Raw genomic sequence first — 13,629 nt, forward strand, 5'->3', positions numbered from 1 at the left:
ATTTCTTTCCAGTCAGTTTATGGCTAGTCATATGTTTTTGTGGTTGCGTGTTTAGTTAGTGCTTGTTTCCCCCATTTGTCGTCTCTCTCTATAATATATATATATATATATATATATATATATATATATATATATATATATATATATATATATATATATATATATATATATATATATATATAATTGTATCTACTTTTGTTTTGCAGATCTTTGTTGTAATTTTGTCTTGTAGTCACCTGTTGTCTGGTGCGGTTGAGTTGCTTTTCTTTTTGGTGGTGTTGCACCTGGGTTATTTGTCCCCTTTTGGACATTTTGCACACTTTTACTCATTTGGTTTCTTTTTTGGTTGTTTTGCATCTCTTTGTAGTGTATATATTTTTTGCATGAATGAATGTTTTGCATCTCTGTACTTCAGAGTCTGTGCTTTTACTCATTTTGGGATTGTTTCATGCGACTTTGCATGCCTTGGTGGTTATGTATTCAGCATCTATTCATTTTCTCTAATTTTAGATACTTTGCATGTAGTCATTTTGCATTTGCCTTTTGGGGATTTTTGCCTTTGATCATTTTGCATCTATGTTCTCTTGTTTTGTCTCTTTGAATGCTTTGCATCACCTTGTTGTTCAATTGCATTTCTTGAATTGTTTTGAGTCTTTTAGTAGTCCTGAGTCTATTCAGGCTATTTTTAATTTGTTTCTTGTCTCTTTTTAGTTATTTTTGCATCTCATTTTGATAATTATTGGTTATTAATTATCACTTCAGACTGTGGGCTCCATATGACGTTAACCGGACCCTGTGCAGAATCATCTTGATGTCTGGGTGCAGACTTCTCTGCTGCTCTGTTCTCGGGGGGTGTGATTGTGCCACACAGACAGCAGGGGGAGCACCAGTGTCGGGGAGACGCTCGGCGGGGACGCGGCGGCAGCGAGTGAGCGCACAGGCGAGGTGAACGGCGTCACGTGACCGCGCGCTGCCGCTGGTGAGTTTTCTCATTATGGCGGAGGGGTCAGCCGTGCGGATGGACTGTCTCTCCCACTCTGATGCTTGTTTTGTGTCCTGAGGGACTGCGTCTTGTTTTTATTTTATTTTGTTTTTGTACCATTCCCCCGCCACACACGGGTTTCTTTTCAACTAGACGGCACTCGTGTTTTTCGGCGAAGTGATGGCAGACCGCGGCGGGGATTTGTCCGCCCTGCCGAAGGAGGTTAGAGACCAGTTGGCGGAGTTGGATCTGGAGCTGTCTGAAGGTAAAGGATGGGGAGGGGGGGGATGCTGGAGCAGATTTTCATGCTAGCTCTGTGGCCTGGGCTAGTTAGCAGCGATTAAAGCCCCTGTTTGCTTGTGTTTCCACTAAAGTGAATGAGAGCACACGTCAGGCTGTGCCACCTAGCTTATTATGTGCTAAAGCAGGATGTGGCTTTACAAGCTAGCAGCGCATGACAACACGTCCCGGAGGCTTTCATCGTCCGCTGTGTTTCACACTAGCTCGTTTAAATCCATTTAAAGACGTGTTTCTTTACCAAATCTTCCTGTTTTGTTGTGTGATTGACTGTCAAAGGCGTAGCGTTAGCTCTCAGTGTCGCTGTGGGGGAAACCGGGATGTTCAGAGGCATGGTCAGACAATTAGGGCTTCACCACTCTCCTGTCGTCTTCTTATCTTATTTCAATCTGTGACCGCATGAATTACAGTTGAATATTGTGCAAGCCCTTCACTGGGTCTACTGCTCAGGTTTCATCTTAAAAACGTGTTATCGCAGAGAAGCAGTGAGTCACTATGACTGGCGTTGAGGTGTAATGACGAGGCCTGCAGTCATGATGTCTGGTGTCACATGAACATACAGTCTGTTAAGAAGGACTGTCAGCCCCTTTCCAGACGTGGTGTATGACCTCAGCCTCACTGATGTTCACTGGAGTGAGCAACAAGATGTTTACAAAGCTTCATACACCTGTGTAAACCTGCTATTACCGGAATTATAGGTTTGGCCACCTGCACTGCTCATTGTGGGTTAGACTGCCCTCGGTGATGTGGGGGATCTGTGGCAGGTGTATACATCAGATCTTCAAGGTGGCTGATGGAGCTGTTTATTTGCTGTACTTTACACGTATGTGCACCGGTCATTCATCCAAAGAATATTCACATCAACCCCCTCCCCCAGAGCAGCTGTTAACCCCTGCTTTGCTTTGCACCTACTGACACATACTGTCACACAACCCTGACAGTATCCCTCTTCCCCTGCTTTACTGCACCTAGACATACCTTCAACGGAGATGACTAAATCCCGTCATCCCGAGCAATGACTGATCCCTGTATCCATGCAGACTGATGTGTAAGGTGGTTTTATTTAAAACCGACAACATTTCTCCTCAACACAACTGTAAAAGATCTTCGTGGTTCCAGGTTCTTTTGTGTTTTAGTTATGTTAGTTGCATATTGAAATAAAAAAATACAAATACATGTTAAAAAGTGAATTACTAGGTGTTTTCATGGCGGTCACTGATGTTACTTTCTCAGAATGCATGAAGTCATCTCACGCACTTGAAACTTGCTTGTGGTGATCCATGTCAGAGAGAAATACGTCACCTTTATGGTTTTGATCAGTTATGTGTAGTTATGTATGTAATATAAGCAGGAACTGGCTCTTTATTGTTGGTACACCCTGGTATTTATGAGAAATGCCAGGCTTGACAGTTAACTGGACGGGGTGGTGCTGAACAATACAGTTTTTAAAGCAAACAACTAAATTCACTCGATCTTGGTATTCATGTTTATTAATACTTGTCTTCCATATATCGGGTGTATGACATCAGAGCTTGAGAATGCAGTGATTTTCTAATTGTAGCGTTCAAGTATTGAAAGAAGAAAACGGTTAAACTTATGAATGTTTGCAGTCATTCAGGTTGAAATGTATGTAAGATATCTAGACCGATTATGACTTGAAGCATGCAGCATGTGATCACCTTTAAAAGCTATGTTTCCTGACTCTACAACAAGCCTTCTCTGCACCAAGTGGAAATGCCTGTTCCTTCGTTGCTCGGATAAGAACACAGGCCTGCCAAATGGCCTCTTAAAAAACAACTCAGTTCTCCTAGCCCCCTGTGACCATCGGGACACAATGAAGATCATTCAGCTTGCTTGAGCCGCCATGGCCAGGAGCTCCGCTGCCATTTAGGCCATTCAGCTGAACTCATTCTTTGTGTGCACGTTGAAATGAGCCGCATCTATAGGAAGAGAAGGGAGGGGCTGTTGATTGGTCATACTTGAGAAAGTGATGTTTAGTGTGTACTTCTGCAGGGAGCAGGCCAGGATGCTGGACCTGAGGTAAAAGATCACACATGATTCTTGCCTTTAAACATCCTTCCTTGTTGAGTTTCCCCATCATCTGTCAAGTGGGTTATCCAGAAGTGTAATGTTGCTGAAACAGGCATATTAGTTTTTCATTTGTAAATCAGTAGCTGTTAGTCCAGACATCTCTGGACAGTACACGGACAGTCAGAGCCCAGGTTATTAGCAGTTGCTTCCTTTTTAGATGATTCATTTAGTTAACCCGACATGCAGACTTCAGATACAACAGAAGTGTGGACTCTCCTCTGTCTGTGAAAACATCTCTCCTCTCCATCTGTATTATTTATCATATCAATTGCATACGTACGTAGAAAGCTGTTTCCAGTGACGTTTGTGTAAGTAGTCAGACAAAGTGCAAGACAGACTTCAGACATGTGATAGGCACTTCCTCATACTCAGGCTCATGCAGTACCCACTTATTGTGGAGATCTGCGCTGGTGGAGAAAGAAAAACAAAGATCTCTCTCGCTGACTGCGAAGCTGAAATCTTTACCCAAATTTTAATAGTTTCACAGCTTGCATGCTTTGTTAACAAGTCTACCAAATGTTACTGCAGTGGTGCTACAAAAAGGAGCAAACAATATGGTCAAAATCAATGCTGTTAAACTCATCACAGCATTGTGTTACCAATAATTGTGTAATTTATTTGTCCACAATCTTTCCAAAGAAACGGGAAACAAAGAGAGCGACTGCAGTTAGTGAAAATTAAAGTCATGTTAATCCAGCAGACCCCTTTGTTTTTCTATTTTTAAAAAATATACACAATGTGATAAATTTGAGAAAGTTTAACATATTGCTCTTGAGACTTTTCTACCTATGTAACTATCAAGAGGCCCGATGAAAGAGATCTATTCCCAGCCCTACTTGCAAAATATCATTAAATCTCACTGCATTTGAATGTGTTTTCATATCAAGTCCAGTTTTTCTGTTTAGAAATCATAAGAATATATGTAATATATATTCCATCAGGTTTATGTGAAACACTCAGTTGGTCAGAACTCGAAAGATCCAAATCATTTTCTTCATAGCCTCAGAACCAAGGCTTCAGGTCCAAGCAGATGGTTGGTTATTATTGGCAAGGGCGTGTATTTGTGTGTGTGTGTGTGTGTGTGTGTGTGTGTGTACAGTATGTTTGAACATGCAAATGTGTGTGTACATGTGACATAATACTGTTTCTGTGAATAGTTAATGATGGCCGCAGTCCCTTTTCCTCCTCCAGGCCTGTAGTAGGCTGAATTATTTACATGCTCTCATTAAATACCAGGACAGCCTCACAGAGCGGTGTGGGTGTGGGTGGGTGTGTTGGTGTGTGTGGTTAGTGAGCGTGACTTATTTATGCTCCCTAGGTAGAAGGCATGCATAGAAGAAAAAAAAAATGAACTGGACATCTTTGAGTTAGTGCCAGGAGATATATTGACATCCCACTCATCAGCACAGCACTTAAGACCTGCACATCTCTGGTGTGTGAAAACTCACTTTCTGCAGTAGAAGTTGCTTAACTTGTTGAACAAGCTCACTTGTTATGTCAGGCAGGAGTAGGCAATATGATGATATTGAGAACTGATAATAGTATAGGTAAATGTATTATGTATTACAGTATAGCAGACAAAATGTAAAGAGTCCACCATTGTATAATCGTACTGAATAATTGCCCAGCCCGGTGTGAGGTGCTACTTTGGACGTGATGACACAAGGTATCGTGGAATTTCTCACTGTGTGTGATGTACCAATAGGACCTTGGTTAGAGCGCCTGTGTTTGCAAACGTCCACCTTTCACAGTTTCACATTATATTACACTAACAGTTTCCCATTGATGTGATATGTACCCTACTTGTGTGTCTGTAGCTAAACTAACAGTCTATAGAAATTAGACGTTTACAATCAAGGCAAGCCTGCTCTGTGAGTCACTGCAATTAGGTGTGTCTTCTTCTCCAGGGCACATCCATCTACTTCAAGATGAGAGAACCTGTTCTAGCCTCATGTCTCACTGTTCCCTTTAGTGACTGGATAGACATTATGCAAACTGTGACTCATCAAGAGGAACAAAATAATGGGAATATTGTGATATTTGTCCCTTTCTCTCAGTTTGCACAACACCCACCGTCATTCTCCACTCAACTAAACTAATCTTAACTGGTTAGGGAACCACTTTTTGGACATGGTGTTGTCCAACCTTGAACTCAGTGACTTGTGTGGCCTATAGCAGCCACTCAGATTTGTTCCTAATGATAAACTAACTGGTTGTAATGCAGATTTTTATTTTGTGTATGTGTGTTATCAAACTGTGGGAGCTGATGTGGAGCACCTCCAATCTGTGCTCGGTCTATATCCGCTGCCCAGCAGGCCATGTGACTTTGCTAATGCTGAAGAATGCTCCTGTGAATATAAATAGACCTGGCTTTTAAAACGAATTCGCTTTCATGCCTGAGGAGGAGAAAACAAGCATCTCTTTGACACAAAAGCTCCGCCATTATAGCAGTGGAGGCCACCCTCTCGAAGTCCCAAGGAGTCATTCCTAATTGTGTGTATTTCTTTCATTCTGAGGCTAATCTTCCTGGCTAGTACACAGCAGCCAGTTGCAAATACTTCCACATCCATCCAACTGCCTGGTTGGCTCCTACATGTGGGTCAGTGTTATGCCCATGGGTTGTGTGTGAAATACCTTGGCCTGTTGGTATCTGCCCTCCTCAGCCTGTTGTCTGACCCATGAAGAAAGTTGCCATAAGTGTGCTAATTGTCAAACCAGTCGTTTTAGATGTTCCAGCATTGTGTTTACTCAACATTATTAATATATCTATAAGCAACATATATAGTGTTATCTATATCTATGTACAGCACTGTTTAGCTTTATAGACCTATATGCACATAAACAAACTGCTTACAACTTACAAATGTGCAGGAAAGTGGTGTTTCCATAGTCGACCATTCTCAGGCACTGATACCAAACAACAGTCGTACAAAAGTCACTGTAATGCATATTTGCACTGCTGCCTCATCATTTTGACGTCAGAGTGCCTCAGGATGTTTTGTTCTGAGACACTTGCACATAGAAGTTGGGCTGCTGTGATTACATTAGGCCGTTTCAGCTTCACAAAGCACAGAACACTGTATTATTAGAATCACAAACTAGACTGTTCAGTGTTTTTGGGATAAGGATGCAGATTCAGCATGCCGTGTATGGGTGAGCTGCCATTGTTTAGGATGAGTGTGTACCATGTGATGAATATATGCATTATATGCAAATCCACATATTTCTGTAGTCTACATAATCATTTATGTTGACATGTTGATTGCTGACATTTTTAGAGTAAGCATCTACAGAGGACAAATAATAATACTAGTTAATAGCTAGATAGATGTCAGCAATAACAGCTTGAGTTAAAAATATATGTGTTATTAGCTGTTTTGTTTTGTCACCTTCTGAAGATAGTTTTAAAGTAAAGACAAAAGCTACAAACTGCCACAATGCTCTTCTGTTTTAGATGATCTACTCTTGAATTCAGAACAATGACTTATATTTGTTAAAGACACTGTTTTTTCTCTCTGTGATGAGATATTTTAACCACTAAAAGCCTGATTTCTGGCTGTAAAATTGTGAATTAATAAACTTTAATTGGGCAGTAACTCTTTAAACGACAAGAGTTCAGAGCCTCGATCTGCTGTCTGTTATAAATCGCCTTTCTCTCTTGTTCTTTGTCACACCAGTTCTAAAGCTGATCAGCCACAGCTGATCATTACAGCCTTTGAAGAGGGTGTGGAGAACACACGCTATTTTCTCAGCAGTTGGTCAGTTTCTATATATGAATCCACAGGCTTGCGTCACAGGAAAGGCTGATGGGAAATCAGAGCTTGGGGGAAAAGCGGTGCTGCTGCATAGGTACAATAAAAGTTTCCAAAAGGTTAACTGCTTTCTCTGTCACTCACTCATTGGCTCATTTTTTTGTTGTTGTTTCCCTTTCTGGACTTGTGCCTTGGATTTCAATAGTTCCCTTCCTAATTCTTGTGCTCAGTCAGTGGTTTATCAAAAATTCCCAGTGAGTAGGAGTCCTCAGGAAACCCTCTCAACAAACTGATGTGTATCTCCCCTGCAGGCCCCTCAGTACTCATTGTGCTAGTGCTTGGCTTGCAGTCATGAACCCCTTTAACTCCACTCCCATGAGAAAGAGGTAAAATTAAGGTCATGAAAGCACATAGGTTGGGTGTGGCTTCAGATAACTGTCAGTTGACACCAGCTCCTCTGCAGGTGCAAGTCCACATGTTATATGCTTATTGCCTTCAATGGAAAGATTAGCCTAACGTGGACACTTTATAGCTACAGTCCTGGCCATGCTGGCAGTAATTACTTCCTGGAGAAGAAGAGCTAAAATTGGTTGTTTGCCTCTCGGCACAATCTGTGTCTGTTGTGATGAGTATTGGACTAGATTTTGTAATGTTAGCACTGAATGGGACTGTTGAGATGGTTTGTGGGGCAAGTAGTGACAGAATATCAACCCACAGTGTTTCTCAGCAGGAAGCCATCGATCTACAGTAGCTTTATATCGTGTTACATCCTCCTACACACAATGATGACACACCGATGACTGTTTCACTGTCTGGATGTTATCAAAATCACTTGGCTGTGATTGTGGTGAAACAGCCAGTAGAACTAAAGTTATATCCCAAGATTATCGAGCTAAACTTTCCCCTGAGACTCATACCTCGTGCACACTTGTTGCCTTATACACCTTGAGACAGCTGAGGTTCATATTGCCGCAGGCTAGAAGCTTAAGTGAGTTGCTGGCAGATGTGCTGTGCCATCATGTCACATCATGTCTGACCTACAGAATATGTGTGTTAAAGTACAGTTCCTGCTGAAGGTTTTTCAAATCTGAGTAGGATCTTCAGGCCATTTTCTACAAATATAATCATGAGGCTTATTTTGTGATAACAGAATATTTGTGGGTTGTGTATATTTTGGTTGACGGGTATTCATATGTTGTGTTTTTCACCACAGCGTTGCACCTTGTTGAACAGCCCCACAACTCCATCATTTGAGAGCAGTGATAGTTACTCATCCTGATGACAGGCTGTTAAATGAGTGTCAGCACTGGATCGTAGGAGGTCAGGACCATATGCCCAGAGAGTAGAGCGTAGGCAATAAGGCCTGTGTGGTTTCAGTGTCAACACCGGGAACGGAGTGTTGATAGGACTTTATAATATTGATTTAATGAATCAGCTGCCTGACTAATGCCTCTTTGACCCATCAACCACGAGCAGTTAACAATCAAGAAGCATCGTTTGTGCTGATGTCATGTAGAGGTAGAGGCTACAAGGAGGCGATGTTGTTAAGCTCAGTTTATTGTTGTTGCTACATTTGTTGTTTGTAAGAAGAGTACAGCAGAACAGACACTGACGTACCGACAGGTGATGTACAAAGCTCAGTGAACCACAGGTCATGTCTGTCCCACACTTCTGGCCTAGTACATCACATGTCTTAAATTCAGCACAACCACATTGAAACCTGATGTCTCTTTCTCTCTCTTTCACTCTTCACTACACTCTGGTTACCCAGCAATGCTGAAACACTTGTCTGTCATTCAGTTTGTTAGCCAGGACGCCTCTTTCTAAATAAGTCTCTGCTCTATATTTCTTTCTTTTTCTGGTGCGCTCAATTAAGCCAGAGTTAACCTACTGACTTAGTTACTCTCCCTGCATCTCTAAGTTAAATGAGCTAAAACAGAAGCTAACAAAATAAGATCAAGATCAGGCATTTTGACTTGTCATACTGTGAAAAGCACAAGTGTTACTAACACTGTAATGGCTCTGTTCTATTCAAGTCCCAGTAACCAAGACAGTTTCACAGTGAGTCAGCATACACAGTGCTCACCAGTGGCACAAAAAAGAACAAAGCATGGCTTATAGGTTGCAATTTGTTAATAATATTGTGGTGGGAGCAGTAAGAGGGGACAGTGCTGATCCTCACTGAAGATTACCTGCAGGTCTGCACTGTGTTAAGCTGATGTTACTACAAGCCAGGATGTCTTCACAGAAAAAGACAGTTGTACAATATCATACAATTGACACTTTGAAGATATCTTAGGTAATATCAGCACCACATTGTTTCCAATTTAAATATGTTGTTGTTATTGCTGCGCTGTTGTATGCTGTTGCATCAGTGCAGACTGTGTTTTGTATTGATAACAGTCCTCCTACCTAGCAACATGCTAGGTAGGAGGACAATAGGCCTGGTTTTGTCGTTCCCCTTTTTATTTTTAAAGTTGACCAGGTTTGTAGTTGTAGACGTTTAGCACCTCGCAGACTTTGATCTGCAGCAAACATTTTGAAAACCACTAATGAATTGAGGGAACTGATTGAATAAACCAGCATGTACGGTATCAGTGATTGTTGTCATGAATTTAAATTTAAAGCAGTAATTAAAACACAGATGTAATTAGTCATATTAATTATTAACTTCTATGATGTTTGCTCCGATGGGGGTCAGTTAATACATAATCCCATTAGCTTGATGGGCCTTAACTTTAGATGACTGATAATTTCTACTGTGGAGAACTCAAAAGTACAGTGTAGCTAGTTAATCTGACTAGAAGCTGATCTTGGATTCAACCTCTCACCTCAGACGGTCTTGTTGGGTTTGGGTATCTGTGCATTAAAAAACAAATTGTTTGCTAACTGGCCACTGCAGCTTTAGGGCAACCTGACTTCACTGTTGCCTACTGCCACCTGTCTGACGTCAGCTGTCTTACTCAGCAAATGGACCATAAACATGTTTACCAGGCTTATTACCTTGATGATGTCATGTGCTGTGAGTTTATCTATGAAACAGGTTGTCACCGACAGGATACAAGATACAACGCTCCTGTTATTGTCTTAGGAGTGTCACACTAATTTAGGTGACCTAAATTAGTCTGTCAGGTATATTAACAGCACAATGAAGGAGAAGGGAGTGTCACCTAGATGAAATATAGATTAAAGTGTCAGTAATTAGTGATGCAGCTGACTGATTCAGAATAATATAGTTTTCTCTGTTGTAATATAGACTTAAGGGATGGAAAAGTGAGGAAGTGGGGCATTACTTTCTCCTGCATCCAAAAGCTTGGAAGGAACATTAGTTTTATTTCTTTGGCAAAAATAACTTTCAGGATGATGGCCATCCTGTCTGATTGTGTCTTGGCTACAGAAGTTGATTGTTACTCGCTGTTCATAGTGGACATAATCTTCATTTTGATCTCAGTACAGCCAGCACAGTTGAATTGAAGTGTTTTTGTCCTGGACAGGAAGGTCTGATTTCATTTTTTAAAAAAAGTGCTTAACTCAAAAGCAAGGTTGAATTGGCCAGCATGTTTATAAGTGTGTGGGTGTGTTTAATATAAGTGCATTGTAGATATTATACACAGGAGGATACTTGTGAGCGTTGATGTGTGTATGTATACACTTTGTAAGCAGCTTCTGTTCTTCATCCTTTTCTCTGTGTCTAGTTTTCTGCAGACCCACCCTGCTACTGCCCTGCCATTGCTACTTTCAGGTTTCAGTACTACACACACCTTCTCTTGCATCCTCTGTGCTCTTCTCCCCCCTTGAATATCTACTATCATTACCTACAATATGTTGGCAAACAGGTGTTACACATCTTAAAGTTTAAATAAGAGCATATCAAAGTTTTCACTTGAACATATGTCTGCTTGTTGTCCTTACCTTGTTAAGTAATACAAAATAGGTCAAATATGATCTCAACACAGTAGACAATTATTGCACAAACACAAAAAAGTAAATAAAACCATTCAATTTGCCAAATAGAGCTGGTGATACCTAACATATGATGCAACTGCACCAATCGTTATCTGCCTCAAAAACCAAAAGCCATTCATCTGATATCAGTATATGTCACATTATCTGTTAAGATAGAGATAAATAAGCTGCCTTGTTGACGTTCATGAGAACGTGACTGGATGGTAATGGGAAATCAATCTCAGCTGACACCGCCTTATACATTATCAAGTACTTACTGTAAAAAGTAACCGAGTGCAAACCTGTACTCTCACTTTACTCTGGCATGTTAACCTCTTCTCCTATTTCTTTTTATGTAGTTCCTGAATTGTAGATTCCATGTTATTTTTTGATAAAATGACTCACATGCACTGTATCTGCTCCCTTCTTCATGAAGTTTAATATGATGTTTATGAACATTTTGAAGGTTAGACACAAAAACAACTCACTGATGATTACAGTGAAAATGATATCTTACAGAATTTAGGCCGGTCCTCTTCAATCCTGAATTGACAGGACACCTCAGCTGTCCAGAGATGCAGGATCCACCCTTTGAGCAGCCATAGCTAAACTGAATCTCTGTTTTCAATAAAGATTCTGTCAAGAGAAATCATACTCCCCCAGCCGTTTTCTTAGCTGGCCGGCTGACTTCTTCAGTCATCCAGAGATTACTTCATCCTCTGTCTTCTGAGAACCCCCACATGGACTCTCTAGGTCCCACAGGAATTGTAGGCCTGCTTTTGGAGTGGAAAAAATTGGTTTTGGAGGTGGGAGGCCTTTGTACAAATGTTTGAATCACTGCCCAGACATGAACAAAATGCCCCCTGAGTGAGAAATAATAGCTTGTGATGTGTAATGGCTGAAAAAACACCTGCAGATTAAGATTTGAGAATTCCTCATGGGTGTGGATCCTTAAGTTTTCTGGTAATTGTCAAACTCTAATACATCAGACAGACTTTAATTGACTGGGGGGGGGTTTCCATGATCTTTTTATTTACTATGTTCAAAAAGTCTCATAAGACATCATCAAATCCAGAAAAGTTTCACAACTTCTAGGTAGAAAAATAAGGATCAGCCAAAATACAAAAACAAAGTATCCTAGAAAACCACACTGTGAGAATAACAATTGAAAATAGTGTGTTAATGAAAAAGACTTTCATCAGAGACTAAATCAATTCTTGGGAAAGCAAAACTATAAAATTCATGTCATTTTTACATTTTATTTTATTTCATTTATAGACATTTAGAGCATGAACTATGAAAATAAGATGCCAGCATATACTTAAACTAATGACCAGGTGCGGTTAAATGGCCTTGGTGTCAGAAACATTCATTTGCATTTCCTGCCAAATGCTATTTACCCATGTTCTCATCCCAGTCTGCTCGTTGTTTTTGTGTTTCTGCTCAGAGTCTCTATAAATAAGATCCTGTGGGTGACGTTAGTTCCTCTCTTCTCAGACCCTGTGTTTATATGTATTTACATGTAAATGTGCAGACTGCGGCTGGTTCGTGTGAATATTTTTATTTGTGGATGAGCTCAGTGTCTTGTTGCAGTTATCCGCTCACCAAGACCCCATAGGAAAGTACCCCTCTTTTGTTTATCTGTTTTCTCGTAAGATAGAGTTGTACGTTCGCATCACTTTTGTCACAGACAATAAGCCACTGATGAACAAAGACGGCTTTGTGCAGATTGAACCGCTGTCTTGGGTTAGAAGCCCGAGCATGACTTCAGAGGGTTAGTAGGCAGTCATACATTACAGACTTGGACACCAGCCTCAATTGAGACATTTTTGTCATCTATCCTTTTTAACAAATCCACACAAATGTCCAGATGGAGAGGTGTAATCTGTTAGGTTTGATGTAATCTCAGATTACAGATTAGGATAAACACAGAAATGTGAATACTGAAGGATTCTCTTGATGTGAAAGCGAGGTTTGTTTGTTTATTTATTCTGCGTAGTTACCCTCCTTGAAGTTTGTATACTTGTGTACACATTTGTGTAACCTGCAACATGTAGGTGCCTGTGTGCATGTGCAGAGAGGAACTGATACTGTGAGGCAAGGAAAATGTGGGCGACCGAGGCAGTCATGTCACTTCCTCCCAGGCTAATCTGCTCACAATAATTACAGGGCTTTCTCAGCTGGGGGGTAAAATGCATGTTTATGAATAGACAAGGGCCTATAGATAGTATGGATTTGTTCTGTGTGCACATTTGATTAAGTGAGATCAGTCTTGTGGCCACATCGTTCAAGAGAAATGTAAAAATGGACTCACTGATTTAATTTTGTAAAACTTGTGTGTAAGTGTTGTTCATACGTGTTGGTAACTTTGTTGAAATCAGATCTAAGTTTCTGGAGGCTAATCAGCTGATTCTTAAGTCATTCATCACCCCCCAACTACATATGAGCACACAGTCTAAATCTTACATTTCTGCTCTTTAATGATTTCTGTTGACTTTAATCTGATTGTCCGTGTGTTCGAGTGGGGCAGGTTGAATGATGATGGGTGTCCAGTCCAGACTC

General features: G+C 40.7%; 1 protein-coding gene across 2 annotated transcripts in view; it reads left to right on the forward strand.

Annotated features, from left to right (window-relative positions):
- The first annotated feature begins 973 nt into the window (after positions 1 to 973).
- Positions 974 to 13,629, forward strand: part of dip2ba (disco-interacting protein 2 homolog Ba) — a 35,826-nt gene continuing 23,170 nt past the window's right edge. Inside the window, exon 1 of one of the 2 annotated variants that reach the window (XM_026369017.1) lies at positions 974 to 1,247. In XM_026369017.1, coding sequence (XP_026224802.1) covers positions 1,163 to 1,247 — 85 coding nt within the window. In that variant the 5' untranslated portion in view covers positions 974 to 1,162. The remainder of the gene's footprint in view (positions 1,248 to 13,629) is intronic. The other variant, XM_026369016.1, reaches the window with a different exon arrangement.

This window comes from Anabas testudineus, chromosome 7, assembly GCF_900324465.2.
Source record: "Anabas testudineus chromosome 7, fAnaTes1.2, whole genome shotgun sequence".
In the NCBI taxonomy this organism is placed as follows: Eukaryota; Metazoa; Chordata; class Actinopteri; order Anabantiformes; family Anabantidae; genus Anabas; species Anabas testudineus.